Consider the following 18,742-nt stretch of genomic DNA (forward strand, 5'->3'; position numbering starts at 1 on the left):
CTTGATGTAGATTAGTTGGACTGTAGCAATGGCAGCCGTTACAAACAATATAATATAAACAGTGCCCACCCAAATATTTATCCACGGACACAGAAAAAAAAGGCTTTTCTTCCAGCTGATAAATATTTTGCTCAAATTCAATAAAGGAGATGCATAAATAAATACACCAGACTTTCTGTTTGGACGGTTTGCACTTTATGACTATTGTAACAGCCCTGCTGTGCTAGAGTATAATGAACAGACGACTCCAATGCCATGGAGGTACAATAGCAGAATGTCCCAGTTGACTTAACCAATGTCTGTGCTAGACTATATTATTCAAGACTGATGCAGTGTCCAATAGGGCCTACTGTAAGTAACCTCAATTGACCAACTAACCAACTGGCTCTTAATTCCATTCATTCTCTTTCATGCTTCACTGAACAACTGCTGTGGTTGAATGTTCACACCAGACTAAAAGTCTGGAGCCGGATGGATTCTTCAGGGAGAGACAGGACAGCACTGAAAGACCAAAGTTCAGCCTACACAGTCCATTGGACAACTGTGCATTTCTTGACGAGCTCCAGCTGTACAGGCCTATCATAGCTGCCTGTGAGGCCAGCTACCCTGGAGCAGGTGGTCCCGCTCCACATCACTTTTCACAGGGAAGCATTCGGACATGCAACTGCATCCCAAATAGCACCCTATCCCCTATATCCCCCAGAGCCCTGGTCAAAAGTAGTGCACTGTACAGTATAGGGAATAGGGTGCCATTTGTGACACACACGCACACACAGAGGGCTATGGAATGGAAATGGGGGAAGGCAGCCAGCAGAGCGTGAGATAGCTAACTATAGTGTAGGGCGTGGAATAAATATGCTTAGAATGGAATGACAAACTATAAGCAGTGTGGAGGTTTTAGTACAGGATGGGGGATGGGGGGGAACGTTTATGTATGAAGGAGCGGAGGAGCTATACGAGCTATGCAAAAGACAGAGCAAATGTTTTCTTCCTCCCTCCTCCCCCTCTTCCTCTTCCTCCCCTATTTCATCTTTCCTTTTGTCTTGCCACATCTGTTGTAGTATGTTGACCCCAGTGTGGGTAAATCATAGGTCTGACACAGGCTGGGGTAAATTTGGCCACTTCCTGTTTCGAGTCCAGTGGGCCTCCTGTGGAATGTTGAAGGGACTGACGGCGCCCCAGGGAGGGTAGAGTTTCAAAACGCTGGCAGGCAGGCCACGCTTCTGTGGGCAGGCAATGAGGAAAGCAAAGCAGAGCAGAGCGATGGAGGGAGGGAGGGAGGGGGAGAGAGAGAGAGAGAGAGAGAGAGAGAGAGAGAGAGAGAGAGAGAGAGAGAGAGAGAGAGAGAGAGAGAGAGAGAGAGAGACAGAGAGACAGAGAGACAGAGAGACAGAGAGAGAGAGAGAGAGAGAGAAGCTGACCAGTTTATCTCTCCTTATGAACAAGAGAGTCTATAACACTGGTAGAAGGACTGTAAAGTATATTCTTACATTTAGTCGTTTTATAGCAGTGTGTTGTCATGTATTGTTGAATGTGAGGGAGGAAAACTTAGAGAGAATTGGTTTTGGTTTGAACCAAAAACTCTATTCTACTCTCTCCAAATTCCCAAAGTGGTAGTTTGTTCTCCTTGATTTGCTTGATTGCAATCCAGACATCGCACGATATGCTTTGTGCACAAAATAATGAAAGGGCTTGTTTGTTTGAAAGGAGGTCATACGCATAGACTTTTAACAAAATGCCATTTCTGTAGCCTCTGGCGGATTGTTTATAAGTTACAGTAAACTTTGAGGGTGTTTGTGAAAAATGATCTTAATGTCCCATGACACTGGATGACAAAGACAATACTGTTCCAGTGTGTGTTTCTACGCAGGCACAATGAATACAGCTGCTAGCTGAAATAATCAGCTAAAGAAGTGGAGAAGCACATGCTACTCATCGTGAAAGAGGAGAGAAACAAGGTCACCGCTTTTTAACTCCTTCCCCATCACCGGTCATATTGCACTGAATAGCAACTTAGGGTAACTACAATATATCCCACAAATAGGGCATTTCTCCATTCCAAAATATAGTCAGAACCCTGTCAGAGCTCTTCCATCCATGCATTCAGAACCAGTCTAGAGAGCCATGATTCAATTGAACTCCTACATTGCAGAGCCAAAGCAGAACGGCACAGAACGTGGCCGTGTCTGGAATGTCTAGAGATTCCAGAAGGCATCTGGGTAGACAAAGGAGAGTTATTCAGTATGTAGGCTATGTGTAATGTCCTTTAAGCTGACTTGAGATGGGTCCTGACAGACAATCCTATCCCAGACCACGAGACCTTCCTCCACCTCCCTCTCTCCCTCCCTCCACATAGACAGACAGGAGCTACTCTCCCTCCTCTCCTCTCCATGTTGACACAAACAGAGTAGCCTTTGATAAAGTATCACTCAACACCACTCAGACCTCCCGAGCACCACACCACTACACTGACCCTTTCTTTCTTAATAACAGCGCCTTCAGCCCAGCAGAGGAGGAACTCAACTCACTTTCTTAGGAAGGAGGGAAAAAAGAGAGGGCCCGTTTAGGGTTGTAATAACATGAACACATGGTATTTAAGGGTGCCAAGAATAATAAGCCCTGCAACCAGTGCATTCCTCTCAGATGAAACCCCATACCCATTTGGCAGTCGCAGTACACTTTTCAACCCTATTCATTGTCTGAAAACCACTCCACAGAGAGTCGCAGAGCGAGGTATTACAGAGCAAAGGTAAAATGAAAATGCTCTCTCCCTCTTGCTGAAGAGTTAAAGAGGCTTGCAATGACTATGACACAGAAACTATGGGATCATCCAGAGACACATGGAGCATATACACAAACAAACAAGACAGTATCGTATTGAAGAAAGTGGCTGTAGACGCATCCCGAATGGCACCTTCTATTCCCTATAGAGTAAACTACTTTGAACCAGGGCCCATAGGGCTCTGGTCAAAAGTAGTGCATTATTTAGGGAATAGGATGCCATTTAGGATGCAGATTCTGTCTTGGCATGGTTGCCTATGGGGAGGAGGGATTGGGGCTTACCGACTACTTTGGGCAGCTTCTGTCGTCTCAGTGGGATCCGGGGGAGTTTGGTGCTGATTCGGCTGAATCTTCCACATAGGATCCGCTTGGCTTTTTTGCTGTTGGTAGAGTTGTCTTGGTCAGGACTGAGGGAAAGAGGGAGGGGTGACGCCATGGAAAACAAATTAATTACTAAACACCACAAATCGATTCAAATGTGGGTGATGTTCATCTGTATTGACACACTTGCAGTACAAGCAACATCTCATGGACCACATGAAGAAAAAGACCACACACAATATCATACTGACCCATTTTTGATTTGGCTACAAATGACATACTATGCAGAGCCTGCAGTTATTCCTTACCACGTGAACTAACCAGGAAATACTTAAGGCCCTTATTGTAACTTATAACAAGGACCCAGAGTCTTTCCTGATCAGTCTTTCCTCCAGGCCCTAACTTGACTGTATGTACAGTTGTAATGTAATACTATATATTGTCACTGTCAAAAGAAAAACCTTGTAGATCCATTTTTGCCATTTTTATTTTATTCCGACAGTGACAATATAAGATACAAGGGCAAAAAACTATTTCAAAGGATGGAGCCATCTGCATGAGCTATTTTAGCAAGGAAGGCAAACGGCCCACTCTTCCTTTCCAACCCATCCCCATCCCTCGCTCTACACCAGGCCCGTGTCTGTCACTCACTTGTGGTCATCTTTATTTCGGCAGAGGCAGCAGCAGCAAAGCAGCGAGAGGAGGACAATGAGCAGAAAAGAGACCAGGGTTCCTGCTGCGATCACGCCCATCCGCTGGTTGGGCTCTGAAAAAGCAGACAGACACAAGCAGGGATTTTTGGGTGTGCCAGACTGCCAGTGCCAACCAGAGCCATTTGTATAATATATCTGGTGTAAACTAACGTTACTCTCTGTCAGAACTACCTGAACTCCCAGAATCAGAACTCTGGAGCTGAAATTCAATCTGTCGTGCACTGTGTTGACCCTCCACACTGTGGAAATACTGTAGGCCTATCATTTGTACCATTAAGTGGGCATTGAAGAGATAGAGGTATCCAAATTATAGACAATGTGAAACAGACTAATTGACTTCCATGAAACAGCCTTCTTCTATTAAATCGCCACCTGCTTTATCTATCTCCTGTTGTGGATTCTACTTCTGAAATGTCTGTCAAACCCCATCTTTTCACTTTTCTATTTTTTACATTTACATTTACGTCATTTAGCAGACGCTCTTATCCAGAGCGACTTACAAATTGGTGCATTCACCTTATAGCCAGTGGGATAACCACTTTACAATGTTTTCTTTTTTTTTTTTTTGGGGGGGTAGAAGGATTACTTTATCCTATCCCAGGTATTCCTTAAAGAGGTGGGGTTTCAAATGTCTCCGGAAGGTGGTGAGTGACTCCGCTGTCCTGGCGTCGTGAGGGAGCTTGTTCCACCATTGGGGTGCCAGAGCAGCAAACCGTTTTGACTGGGCTGAGCGGGAACTGTGCTTCCGCAGAGGTAGGGGAGCCAGCAGGCCAGAGGTGGATGAACGCAATGCCCTCGTTTGGGTGTAGGGACTGATCAGAGCCTGAAGGTACGGAGGTGCCGTTCCCCTCACAGCTCCGTAGGCAAGCACCATGGTCTTGTAGCAGATGCAAGCTTCAACTGGAAGCCAGTGGAGTGTGCGGAGGAGCGGGGTGACGTGAGAGAACTTGGGAAGGTTGAACACCAGACGGGCTGCGGCATTCTATCACTGCTCTACTACACTCCCTATACCGCCATAATTCATTGATGATTTATTAGCACCCCTCCCTTTCTAAGCTGGATACACTTAAACAGAATAGCAGTCCGTCTGTTGCATAAGCATCTCTTAGGGTGTGACCGAAATGGCACACTATCCCCTACATAGTGCGCTATACTGTTAACCATAGCCCTATGGGCCCTAATCAAAAGCAGTGCACTGCATACGGAATAGGATGCCATTTCAGACCCTTCATCTCAACAGTACACATACACTGTGCAGCCAGATGACACCATAAGTGAGATAACCTATAAGTTAGCATATAGATAAATACTGCTGGCCCCTGGCCCTCTACGCCCCTCCGCTGTCATAGAGGCTGTGGATGAATGAAAGTATGGCCTGGGTGTGGCGTGTAAGGCCTCTGTGTTCACAGCTGGAAAAAGGAAGAAACTGGCCTGGCAGAACCCAAAGGCCTGACCTGGTGACATCATCACTGCTTCCTAACATGTCCATTTGGTAACCCTGTTTCCTCAAGCTGCTCTCCTCCCCCCATTCCATCTCTTTTCTTCCTCCAGCTCTCTCTTCCTCTTCCTCTTTCTCTCTCTCTCCAGCGGGACAGGAAGAGGGCCAACAAACACAGACGAAAAAAAGACACCAGGCAGTCTGGAAACACCATTAGGCTCCCTCCATGTTAACTCTACTACATTGACCTGAATAGACATGTGTGCTAGTGCTCATTGTCTCCCCCATAGGGCTCTGGTCAAAAGTAGTACACTATATAGGGAAAAGGGTGCCATTTAGGATGAGCATTGTCTCCGTCCAACTCACAGACATTCTATACATGAGGCGCGTCACCGCTATCAACTGGCTATTTAGACAAACAGTTCAAGCAAGGGGTTTGGGACCTTCATGTGCAGTGCACACATTTGATATGTTCCCTATGGTTTCGTGTGTTTTCTTTATGTCCTGCCTTTCTTTCCAAAATATAAAAACTTCTTTATCACTAGAAGCACCAGGGTTTGACGCCCCACGTACTCTGCTAAGAACGCCTTTTTTACATCTACATTTTAGGTCTTGCAGCATGGCTACCTTCAAAAACAGTGACCTAACATTCTCCCAGATCTGTAAAAGTGAATGAGGTAATAAAGAGAGTGGTTCCCTTACGTAGGTTGCAGAGTGTGTGTGTGTCTCTCTGTCTCTCTGTGTCTCTCTCTGTGTGTGTGTGTGTGTGTGTGTGTGTGTGTGTGTGTGTGTGTGTGTGTGTGTGTGTGTGTGTGTGTGTGTGCGTGCACATGTGTGTGACTAAGGAAAGAGAGTGGGTTGGTTTCCTTACCTAGGTTGCAGGTCCCAGACATTGGGTTGCAGTTCTTGTCGTGACAGGAGCAGGTCTGGGCACAGTTCACTCCATACTGACCCATCTGACACGTCATATTGCAGCTACAAGATAGAGAAGACACAAACAACTTAGTTACTGTGTCCATGTGAGACACATACAATGAAATAGACAGTGGCACAGGGATTCAAAGACAGTAAAAAATAAAATATAATAACAATATGATACTGACTACTTCCCTGTACTGACTGAATAAGCAATGAGTACAGCCAGGAGTTTTTCCTGAACATGTGACCTGACCAGAGATATGCTAGAGGTCTACGGGTCTAAAGTGTTTCCTGCTCTGGTCATGTAGACAGGAAACTCTAGGCGTGAAGCACGGATGAGTGGAAAAAAACAGCAGAGAGAAAACATGTAATGTTGGACACTCTCTCTGGCAGTGAAGCATCCTTAGAGGAGGAAGGGGAGGACCATCCTCAGTGAATTTGATAAAAATACAAATAGTGAAACATTAAAAAAGTTATTATTTTTAGATAGAATTATAATAAATATATTCACGTCACCAAATAATTGACTTAACACACTGTTTTGCAATGAAGGTCTACAGTAGCCTCAGCAATGCTCTGTAGGGTGGCACCATGGTGTAGCCGGAGGACAGCTAGTTTCCGTCCTCCTCTGGGTACATTGACTTCAATACAAAACCTAGGAGGCTTGTGGTTCTCACCCCGTTCCATAGACTTACACAGTAATTATGAAAACTTCCGGAGGACATCCTCCAACCTATCAGAGCTCTTGCAGCATGAACTGACATACTGTCCACCCAATCAAAGGATCAGAGATTGAATCTGGTACTGAAAGCATAAGCTACAGCTAGCTAGCACTGCAGTGCATAAAATGTGGTGAGTAGTTGACTTAAAGAGAAAGGAGAAAGACAATAGTTGAACAGTTTTGAACAAATCAATTTCTTCAAAAATGAAGGAGAAGCAAGAGAGAGAGAGAGTGAGAGAGAGAGCTAGCTATATTTCATATTTTTTTCACTTACTTAGCTAGTGAAATACAGCTAGCCTACTCAAACACCTGGCTCAAACAGAGAGGGATGATATGTTACCTAGCTGGCTATGGCTATCCAACACTGGAACTCTTCCAAGTCAAGGTAAGCTTTTGGTTTTATTAATTTATTGCCACCGGGGCCCGCCGGTGTAACTGGTAAACTGCTTGCTAACTGTACACTGTACTGCATGATTGTAGCGGGTTTACTAACGCGTTATTTCTAGTAGCTATGTTGACTTGACGGTAGCTAATATGGTGACAACGATGTAGGCTGTGTGTAGCGGTTAGCTGTTATGATATGAAAGTTTGGCTTGTAACGTTTTTTTTGCCTGGTCACAGACAGTTAATGTGTTGTGCACTGAAGTCCACAAGTGAAGGGAAAAGGTGACAGGAGGAGAGGGCGTAGATGCGAGAAGGAATAATCCAAAGATCAAAGGGATCATGCTGTTTTATGTGACTGCTATGAAAGTGAAGTGTGTTTGCATGTGAACAGGGGTGTATTCATTCCACCGATTCTGTTGAAAAACGTTTCTTAAACGGAAACAAACGGAATGAAAAGGGAATAAACATACCTGAATTTGTCCAATAGAAATTCTAGTTTGCAAGTGTTTGACTAATGATTACACCCTAGATCAGCTAGTTGCAAGCAAGACTGTGCAAAGCGGTATTGAATGTGTCAATGTCTGTCACCTTGCTTACTAAAATTTCTCTCAACCTGTACTCCTACATTGTAAACTTTCATTCATAGGCTAGGTTGTAGCAACCTCATGATGGGTATAGGGAAAATTTGAGTATCATTTAGTAGCCTAAACCTATTGATGTTACAAACGAGGGCACTACGTTCATCCACCTCTGGCCTGCTAGCCCCCCTACCGCTATGGAAGCACAGTTCCCGCTCAGCCCAGTCAAAGCTATTCGCTGCTCTGGCACCCCAATGGTGGAACAAGCTCCCCCACGACGCCAGGACAGCGGAGTCACTGACCACTTTCCGGAGACACTTGAAACCCTACCTCTTTAAGGAATACCTGGAATAGTATAACAGTAATCATTCTACCCCCCCCTCCACCATCCCCCCCATAAAAATAAAAAAATAAAAGGAGTGGTTGTCCCACTGGCTATCATAAGTTGAATGCACCAATTTGTAAGTCGCTCTGGATAAGAGCGTCTGCTAAATGACGTAAATGTAAATGTAATTGAGCTGGGTGAATGGAATATGAATGACAGTCATCAAATATGCTATAATAGAAATAAGGCCAAGCTCATTAAATAAAATATCGTCCTCCCTCATCTTAAATGGCACCGACCGCCATTGCTCTCTGGGTTTTGTAGCTGTGAAGGGAAGCGTAAACATGAAGATGTTTTTGTGAGAGGTCTGACTCACTAGGTCCCGTAAAATCCCGGGTCACACAGGCACTCTCCGGTAGCAATGTGACAGACGCCGCTAAAACAGTATAATGTAGTAGCCTAAACCTATCAATGTTACATTGAACTGGGTGAATGGAATATGAATGACAGTCATCCAATATGATGCAATAGAAATAAGGCCATGTTCATTAAAAAAAAGATTGTCCTCCCTCATCTTAAATGACACCAACTGCCATTGCTCTCTGTGTTTTGTAGCGGTGAAGGGAAGCGTAAACATTAAAATGTTTTGGTGAGAGGTCTGACTCACTAGGTCCCGTAAAATCCCGGCTCACACAGGCACTCTCCGGTAGCAATGTGACAAATGCCGTTAAAACAGTGGCTGCAGTCATTCTCACAGTTATCCCCATAAGTCCCGTTGGGACAGCGCACTTCACACCTACCGACCAGGGAGACAAAACAGGAAGGAATGTTGTGATTATGGTCATTGTCACATCAGCTGTGAATCATGTCTCAGAAACATTAGCACAACATGAAAGCCTGTGTCAGTACAAGTACAAGTTCAAGTATTTGAAATAGTCATTGTAATGCAGTACCTATGTAAATTACACGTTGACGTGCTGAAAAGTAGACAACAATTAATACTTTCTCTAGCTTTGTATTCAAGTGTATATTAGCATAACTGTAAGTCTTTGTTTGAAGTTATGTTTTCAAGTGTTTTAAATTGTACTAGAGCAGGGCTGTTCAATGTCGGTCCTGGAGGGGCCAAAACACTCCTAGTTTTCATCCTCTCCTTTGAATCTGGGACTGATTCAGACCTGGGACACCAGGTGAGTGCAATAAACTACCAGGTAGAAACAAAAACCAGAAGTGTTTATGTGTGTGTATGTGTGTTTGTGTTTCCATTCCATGTGTGTGTTCTCTCACCTGTCCCCGATCCAGCCGGGGTTGCAGTGAGAGCACTTTCCGTCGATGCGGTTGCAGAAGTGGCCGTCTTTACACGGGGGACACACGTCCAGGCAGTTCTCTCCGAAGAAGCCTGGCAGGCACATCTGATCACACTTGGTCCCGTTCCAGCCCCTCTCACAGGTCACACACCTCCCCTCTGTTATCTTACAGGGCTGCTGGCCTTTACAGTGGCCACACCTGGGGACATGGAGGGAGAGAGGGCATCAGGATGGTGGTTGAGACATTTGCTTACAAAATGGCCCCATATTAACATCATATTCCCTATGGTGCACTACCTTTGGCCTGACCTATTGACACCAAGACTATTTAGTAACATTGTTTTGCGAATATTCGTGTTGTTATCTCCATAGTTTAGCGGGCCCTGTATATACATTTCCAGGAACCTGTAGAAATGTTACACCTCCATACTGCCTTTTCAAATAAAATAAAATAAAATAAAATACAATTTTATTGGCCACATGCGCCGAATACAACAGGTGCAGACATTACAGTGAAATGCTTACTTACATCCCTTAACCAACAGTGCATTTATTTTTAACAAAAAAGTAAAAATAAAACAACAACAAAAAAAGTGTTGAGAAAAAAAAGCAGAAGTAAAATAAAATAACAGTAGGGAGGCTATATATACAGGGGGGTACCGGTGCAGAGTCAATGTGCGGGGGCACCGGCTAGTTGAGGTAGTTGAAGTAATATGTACATGTGGGTAGAGTTAAAGTGACTATGCATAAATAATTAACAGAGTAGCAGCAGCGTAAAAGGATGGGGTGGGGGGGCAGTGCAAATAGTCTGGGTAGCCATGATTAGCTGTTCAGGAGTCTTATGGCTTGGGGGTAGAAGCTGTTGAGAAGTCTTTTGGACCTAGACTTGGCACTCCGGTACCGCTTGCCATGCGGTAGCAGAGAGAACAGTCTATGACTAGGGTGGCTGGAGTCTTTGACAATTTTGAGGGCCTTCCTCTGACACCGCCTGGTATAGAGGTCCTGGATGGCAGGAAGCTTGGCCCCAGTGATGTACTGGGCCGTACGCACTACCCTCTGTAGTGCCTTGCGGTCGGAGGCCAAGCAGTTGCCATACCAGGCGGTGATGCAACCAGTCAGGATGCTCTCGATGGTGCAGCTGTAGAATTTTTTTAGGATCTGAGGATCCATGCCAAATCTTTTTCAGTCTCCTGAGGGGGGAATAGGCTTTGTCGTGCCCTCTTCATGACTGTCTTGGTGTGTTTGGACCATGATAGTTCGTTGGTGATGTGGACACCAAGGAACTTGAAGCTCTCAACCTGTTCCACTACAGCCCCGTCGATGAGAATGGGGGCGTGCTCAGTCCTCTTTTTTTCCCTGTAGTCCACAATCATCTCCTTTGTCTTGGTCACGTTGAGGGAGAGGTTGTTATCCTGGCACCACACGGCCAGGTCTCTGACCTCCTCCCTATAGGCTGTCTCATCGTTGTCGGTGATCAGGCCTACCACTGTTGTGTCGTCAACAATCTTAATGATGGTGTTGGAGTCGTGCCTGGCCATGCAGTCATGGGTGAACAGGGAGTACAGGAGGGGACTGAGCACGCACCCCTGAGGGGCCCCCGTGTTGAGGATCAGTGTGGCAGATGTGTTGTTACATTTTACATTTACATTTTAGTCATTTAGCAGACGCTCTTATCCAGAGCGACTTACAGTTAGTGAATACATATATATATATTTTTATACTGGCCCCCCGTGGGAATCGAACCCACAACCCTGGCGTTGCAAACGCCATGCTCGATCAACTGAGCTACATCCCTGCCGGCCATTCCCTCCCCTACCCTGGACGACGCTGGGCCAATTGTGCGCCGCCCATGAGTCTCCCGGTCGCGGCCGGCTGCGACAGAGCCTGGATTCGAACCAGGATCTCTAGTGGCACAGTTAGCACTGCGATGCAGTGCCTTAGACCACTGTGCCACTCAGGAGTACTTGTTACCTACCCTTACCACCTGGGGGCGGCCCGTCAGGAAGTCCAGGATCCAGTTGCAGAGGGAGGTGTTTAGTCCCAGGATCCTTAGCTTAGTGATGAGCTTAGAGGGCACTATGGTGTTGAACGCTGAGCTGTAGTCAATGAATAGCATTCTCACGTAGGTGTTCCTCTTGTCCAGGTGGGAAAGGGCAGTGTGGAGTGCAATAGAGATTGCATCATCTGTGGATCTTTTGGGGCGGTATGCAAATTGGAGTGGGTCTAGGGTTTCTGGGATAATGCTATTGATGTGAGCCATGACCAGCCTTTCAAAGCACTTCATGGCTACAGACGTCAGTGCTACGGGTCGGTAGTCATTTAGGCAGGTTATCTTAGAGTCCTTGGGCACGGGGACTATGGTGGTCTGCTTGAAACATGTTGGTATTACAGACTCAGTCAGGGACATGTTGAAAATGTCTTTGAAGACACTTGCCAGTTGGTCAGCACATGCTCGGAGTACACGTCCTGGTAATCCGTCTGGCCCTGCGGCCTTGTGAATGTTGACCTGCTTAAAAGTCTTACTCACATCGGCTACGGAGAGCGTGATCACATAGTCATCCGGAACAGCTGGTGCTCTCATGCATGCTTCAGTGTTGCTTGCCTCGAAGCGAGCATAGAAGTGGTTTAGCTCGTCTGGAAGTCTTGTGTCACTGGGCAGCTCGCGGCTGTGCTTCCCTTTGTAGTCTGTAATAGTTTTCAAGCCCTGCTAAATCCGACGAGCGTCAGAGCCAGTTTAGTACGATTCAATCTTAGTCCTGTATTGACTCTTTGCCTGTTTGATGGTTCGTCGGAGGGCATAGCGGGATTTCTTATAAGCGTCCGGGTTAGAGTCCCGCTCCTTGAAAGCGGCAGCTCTACCCTTTAGCTCAGTGCGGATGTTTCCTGTAATCCATGGCTTCTGGTTGGGGTATGTACGTACAGTCACTGTGGGGACGACATCATCAATGCACTTATTGATGAAGCCAGTGACTGATGTGGTGTACTCCTCAATGCTATCTGAAGAATCCCGGAACATGTTCCAGTCTGTGCTAGCAAAACAGTCCTGTAGCTTAGCATCTGCGTCATCTGATCACTTTTTTATTAACCGAGTCACTGGTGCTTCCTGCTTTAGTTTTTGCTTATAAGCAGGAATCAGGAGGATAGAGTTATGGTCAGATTTGCCAAATGGAGGACGAGGGAGAGCTTTGTATGCGTCTCTGTGTGTGGAGTAAAGGTGGTCTAGAGTTTTTTTTCCTCTGGTTGCACATTTAACATGCTGGTAGAAATGAGGTAGAACGGATTTAAGTTTCCCTGCATTAAAGTCCCCGGCCACTAGGAGTGCTGCATCTGGATGAGCGTTTTCCTGTTGATTTATGGCCTTATACAGCTCATTCAGTGCAATCTTAATGCCAGCATTGGTTTGTGGTGGTAAATAGACACCTATGAAAAATATAGATGAAAACTCTCTTGGTAAATAGTGTGGTCTACAGCTTATCATAAGATACTCTACCTCAGGCGAGCAAAACCTGGAGACTTCTTTTCTTATAACATCTACGACATAGAGGTCAGAGAAGTGTGGGAAAGTGGCTATGTAGCAGCTCATGTATAACATGAGTTCTGCAGACTTTGAGCAAGGTAAATCACTTAACCTGAATGGCTTCAGCATATTGGATGATTATTATGAGATAATGTGAATACCAATTCCACAATATCGCCCTAATACACTATCATGTTTAAAGTAACTGTCCAGTGAAAATCTCAATTTCAAAAGTTTATATTCTGTTAACTCATACCCAAATAATGCTGTTGACTCTTTCTATACTCGCACAAATCATTTTTTTGACAGGTATACGCCCACACCATTCTGTTGTTGGGGTACGCCCACACCATTCCAACGCAGAAAAGCTGATTTTAAAATACTTCATTAATATTTCACTCATATTGTAATTATTTCTAGGTCACATTTTATAGAAATCTGTAAACACTACACATTTATTTTAAGATATGTTAAGGGTTATCAGCTGGAGCGTATGTCAAATCATATTTCCAATCAAAACTCCAAAACCACAATATAATACGTATCAGGGAAAATACATTAACATTAAGATCCTTGGAAAAAATTAAGAGAAAGCCCTGTTCATAAGGCTCCTTGGCTTTTCAGTTTCCCAGCTGCTACACTATCATGAAAAATGTCTTATGTTCGGTTATAATAACACAGAGTCATGTTCTCCAGTGGTTCCTCACCTGTTCCTGCAGTTCTGTCCGTAGAACCCTGCGGGACACGGTTCCCTGCAGAACTTCCCTCGGTACCCCGGTGTGCAGGTACACGAGCCGTCCGCCTGGTTGCACTTCCCATGGATACACTGACAATATCTCTCGCACCGCTGGCCCCACAGTCTCTCCCGGCACTGGCAACGACCCGTGAACTGCTCACATGGCGAGTTATTACAGTTACACTGGATGGCACAATTCCTCCCCGTCCAGCCTGGACTACAGTTACACCTTCCTGTGTTCTGGTCACACACAGAGTTGAGACTGCAGTAGCAGTTGTTTGCACACTGAGGGCCCCAGAAGCCATATTGGCAAGTGCATGTGCCCGTGTCCTGGTCACATTTGCCCTTCTGGCAGAGGCAGGGCTTCTCGCAGTTGGGCCCCCAGCGGTTGGGGTTGCACGTGCACTTGCCCGTCACGTCGTCACACTGGCCGTTGGGAAAGCATTGGCACTTGCCCTTGCAGTCGGGGCCCCAGAACTGGGTGGGGCACTCTGGGAAAGGAGGGATGAAGTGGTGGATATTATGGTGAGAACATCACAAACATTTCTCTGATGCCTTATATCTAGGTGAATATGTCCTTTCTGATGGTTTAGGACAAGACGTTTGAGATGTGTCCGAAAAACAAGGTGCTTACTTGTATCACAACTGGCTCCGAAGTATCCATGGCGACAGCGGCATTCGTTGGGCCTGACGCACACCTCATCTTCCTTACAGGTGAAGTTACCTTCACAGAGAGCTAGGGGGAGGATGTACTGAATCACTACAGGTCCACATATTAAACATTGAGGGCTGGTTTCCCCGACCCGAGAATCTCCATTGAAATCGTTTTTTAGTCCAGGACTAGGCTTAATCTCTGTCCAGGAAACAGGCCCTAAGTGATATATATATTATATATATATATATTCTTTTTACCTTTATTTAACTAGGCAAGTCAGTTAAGAACAAATTCTTATTTACAATGACGGCCTACACCGGACGACGCTGGGCCAATTGTGCGCCGCCCTATGGGACTCTCAATCACGGCCAGTTGTGATACAGCCTGGAATCAAACCAGGGGATCTGTAGTGACGCCTCAAGCACTGAGATGCAATGCCTTAGACCACTGCGCCACTCGGGAGCCCAAGATATAAACATGTAGATATTGAAATACTATGCTATGATGTTGATATGCTGTATACATACGTGTCAAACATTCCTCTCCTATCTGCCCCCACCCGCTGCAGCACACAAAGCCTGGTGACCTGAAAGAGAGGAGAAGAAATACGAGATTGTCAGAGAGGAAGAAGATAAGCAAGAAAACGTAAACACACACTGGAGCATAACAACACGCCACCGCCCTGCACAACCACTACTATCCTTTCATCTCCTCAGTCCTCACACTTCTCCATCATGTGGCAAACGCTGAATCCTCTAAACGTCTGCGCAGCATTTGTTCTTTCTTTCTCCATATGCTTTCCATGTGCAAAGAAATGGGTAAATATGAATAACACACTTCTCTCATAAACATCCCTTTCTGCAGCGCGCCTTCAACCCCGACCTCTCCTGCCCGGTCTGTCAGCAGTCAACAGTCAGAACAATAGTAGCCTCTGAAGTGCTAACCCAGGGAGAATATAGAGGAGCAACTCTAGCAATAGCTAGCTAGCTACAACCACGGTTCAAAAAGTATTTGTTTTCTTTCGAATACTTTGAACGTGTGATTGAACCTTCCAGGCATGCCTGGAGGGTGATGTTTTGCACTTTTGGGACTATCCCATTGATCCAGTGTGTCAGTCAGTCTCAATCAAGCACAGCTTTGGTATCAGAAAGAAAACAAATACTGTTTAAAGATGACCCCACGTCTAGCCAGGAAGGAGTGAGGAGTGTGTTTAGAGAGGCAGTCTTTGGCGGTCTAGCTTGAAGCAACGATAGATCCCCTCCGCACTGCTCTCCTCTCCGCTCTGCTCTGTCAGGAAAGGACAGATGCTTCTCTTCTTCCTCCCACACCACTGACCTCCCAGAGCCCCCCGCCACACTTTTACTTCCTCTAAAGTGTTGGGGCGGCATTCTCCCTTCAGTCAGGGCGCGCGAGCGCGCATGCACGTACACGTGCACACAGACACACACATGCGCTGTTTTTCCCCTCTGAAACCTGCCATGTGTTAAAAACACTATCTCAGCCTCTCTGTTTTGTCTCAGAGCTGGGTCTGTCACACAGAGGAAGAGTCTGAGGGATACTGGTCTTATTTAGGCCTACTATTCTGGATTAGGTCTAAAGACGCAAGAATGAGCTAATGCATGGATAAAAAGCTGTGTGGGTTCATTTATAGCTGACAAGAAGCTGTTTGTACAGTATTAATCAAATCTCCTTTCAGTGAAGTGTTTCCAAGGTGGCCAGCGGTATCTGTGATTTTAGATGACCCCATCTGACCTTTGACACACAGCTCAATCCATCACAGCTCTGGAAAAGACACATTATGTTCATTGTGTAACAAATGTGACGTTTTGACATAAAGCAGGACTCACATTGGTCTCTCATGATCAAAGCAGGTCCCACATTTGTCTTTCGTTACTCAAATTAGCCTAAACTTTTTCGCCCACAGTATTGTTACATTTGGCACTTCTAAGGGTGTTCTAGTACTGAACACCTCATTCAATAACATAATATTTGTTTCTCGACACTGACAAAATCAGATAGCAGCTTTTCCCCATTTTTATGGGTTTTCTTTGCAATTCTCACTTTCCCATGGTACTTTATGATGCATTGAATACTGACAAACAATGATGTGTTAACCAATGTTGTTAACGTTGTCAATGACCCCACTACAGTCAGCGAGCTGATTTAGTAACACGAGGACACAGATAGGAAGTGCTGAGCAGCAATGATAAAAAAACAACTACTTCCCTCAATTCTTCCTGTGAGCAGTGAACCCAGTTAAGAGATTAAACAAAATGCACAAATGAAAGAAAATGATAGGGGTGGTGCACTGCAAAAAAAGCAATCATGCAAGCATGTAAAAACACGAAGAATAGGATTGTGATAGAGACGTTAAATTGAGAGTGGAGCCAGCGGTGAACTTGTGTGATTGTGTTGAAGATAAAAGATTTGAGAATAGTTTACAGTAAGCACTAAAACTCCTCAGGGATGCTAAATGTTAAAGTAATGACCTTCATACCAACTATAGACACTTTGGCAACAACTTTGACAACAACTTTGACAACAAAGGAACGTGTTTTGCCCATGAGGCACTGCAAATGCTCACCATTGTCTATTGAGTCATATTCTAACAGGTAAGGATAGGCCCAGGCGTCTTCTTGTAATGACATTTAAACGTGTATAAGGCCAGACCACAGAAGGGCTATGACCTCTATTATGGAATGCCAAAATATCAACAGATCCCACAGACTCTGGTCCTACACCCGACCCTCCTTTGACATGTGGTTTTCAGTCCCCCTCCACAACCACCGCCCACCCCCACCCCACACACATACACATGTTCTGAATCTGATAAATGAAAACATTGGGACACCAAGCTGTCTATACGTTCAGTCTAGAACTTTCCTTTGTTTTTTGCAGTTGCAGCCATACAATTTTGTGTGGTTATTTTCAGTCATATAGCTGATGCCACGACTTCAAGCCAGTGTCACTAAATATATAGCGCCTGGAAGCGCCCCCTATGTGAAATTATAGAACATTACGCATGGTTCCAGATGTAGGTAGCATTTGGATGGCTGCTCCTCAGATGGACTCCTCCTTGTGTAAGGAGACTGCATTTGAAAATAAATATGACTAACTAGCTTACGCAATATCGAAAATGAACTATTTTAGGTAGTGAAGGGCAAAATAAACCTTCATACCCGAGTCTAAAACAGACTTTTGCAATGTGAGCAGTCAATAATCAAAGCACAATAGTTCAGAATTTGACCTGAATAATAAACAAGTAGCTTAGTAGTTGCATTGCATGGAGAGCGATAGAAGCAGGCAACTCCTTCTTTTATCGACAGAAGCACGTTATTCCGCGTCCGCAGTGCAGCTATACTTACCCTGGCAATTTGCATACATTCCTGCCTTTGGGATTGAGTTCTTGGCTAAAACTCGATGAAAAAATGGAACAAACCACCACAACAACTTCAAAAATGATCTTCAATTCCATTTTACAAGAAACAGCATCCTTCTAGATGCCTCTTTCTCTCCGCATTCCCCCTCTCCAGAAAACTGCAATTGCTCCTATTATTCTGCTCTCCAGGGTTTCGTTTATAATCCACGGCGGTAAACGTTTTTTTTGTTGTTGTTATTGTGGGAACTTCAGAAGCTTTATCCAAGTATTCGAGGTATGATCCAGGTTCCAGTTGGGGAGAAAAGGCTTACCACTGCGCCATCTACGCCATCGACGTACCCAAAAGTTGAAAGAATGTGTAGCGACACCAAACCACACAGAGCACAGTTCCAAAGAAGTTATAAAACCCAAACTTGAACACGCAATTCGATCTCCTCGAATGATGACTTTCCTTCATTGCTGACTTGTAATAGTAAACCATTCATTATTCCATACATTTTCAGAAGAATAAAGAAGAATGAAAGAGGCATCAGGAAAGTAGCAGAATCCAAAAGGCATCCTCCACCGACAATAAAAGCAGCCGCTTATTGCCACCAACCATAACTTGGCCACAAATCTTATGTTTTGTGCCCAGTGCTATGGAATAGGTCAAAACAAAAGAGTAGAAAAACTAAATCTTTCAACTTGCGAGGCAAAGACTCCTTCTTTTTTTCTTTTTTAAATCAAATATTAATAACGTTTTATTGTCTTCTCTTTCACTTGCGCTCTCAGGAGTGACGGGGGGCAGGCAATTCCTGATTTGTTACTCTAGCCTTGCCTGCAGTTAGTTACACAGAGTCAAGCGAGCATACTTTTCGTGCGCAACAGTTGATTTCTTTTCAGAGAAAATAAGCCATAAGCAACACACAAAAGTGGGTGTGCCACATGGGGACAATATGATATAGGCCTAGGTTCTTCAATGACAACCTTTCC

At 45.0% G+C, this 18,742-nt stretch overlaps 1 protein-coding gene across 2 annotated transcripts in view; it reads right to left on the reverse strand.

The window, feature by feature from the left end:
• The window catches only part of scarf2 (scavenger receptor class F, member 2), a 31,382-nt gene extending 12,789 nt beyond the window's left edge, over positions 1-18,593 (reverse strand). Inside the window, exons 1-9 of one of the 2 annotated variants that reach the window (XM_045225797.1) lie at positions 17,757-18,593; positions 14,919-14,977; positions 14,371-14,472; positions 13,708-14,227; positions 9,464-9,682; positions 8,847-8,975; positions 6,125-6,228; positions 3,754-3,868; positions 3,064-3,188 (exon numbers count right to left, since the gene is read on the reverse strand). In XM_045225797.1, coding sequence (XP_045081732.1) covers positions 3,064-3,188; positions 3,754-3,868; positions 6,125-6,228; positions 8,847-8,975; positions 9,464-9,682; positions 13,708-14,227; positions 14,371-14,472; positions 14,919-14,977; positions 17,757-17,866 — 1,483 coding nt within the window. In that variant the 5' untranslated portion in view covers positions 17,867-18,593. The remainder of the gene's footprint in view (positions 1-3,063; positions 3,189-3,753; positions 3,869-6,124; positions 6,229-8,846; positions 8,976-9,463; positions 9,683-13,707; positions 14,228-14,370; positions 14,473-14,918; positions 14,978-17,756) is intronic. The other variant, XM_041901668.2, reaches the window with a different exon arrangement.
• Positions 18,594-18,742: the final 149 nt, after the last annotated feature.

This window comes from Coregonus clupeaformis, chromosome 16, assembly GCF_020615455.1.
Source record: "Coregonus clupeaformis isolate EN_2021a chromosome 16, ASM2061545v1, whole genome shotgun sequence".
Taxonomy (NCBI): domain Eukaryota; kingdom Metazoa; phylum Chordata; class Actinopteri; order Salmoniformes; family Salmonidae; genus Coregonus; species Coregonus clupeaformis.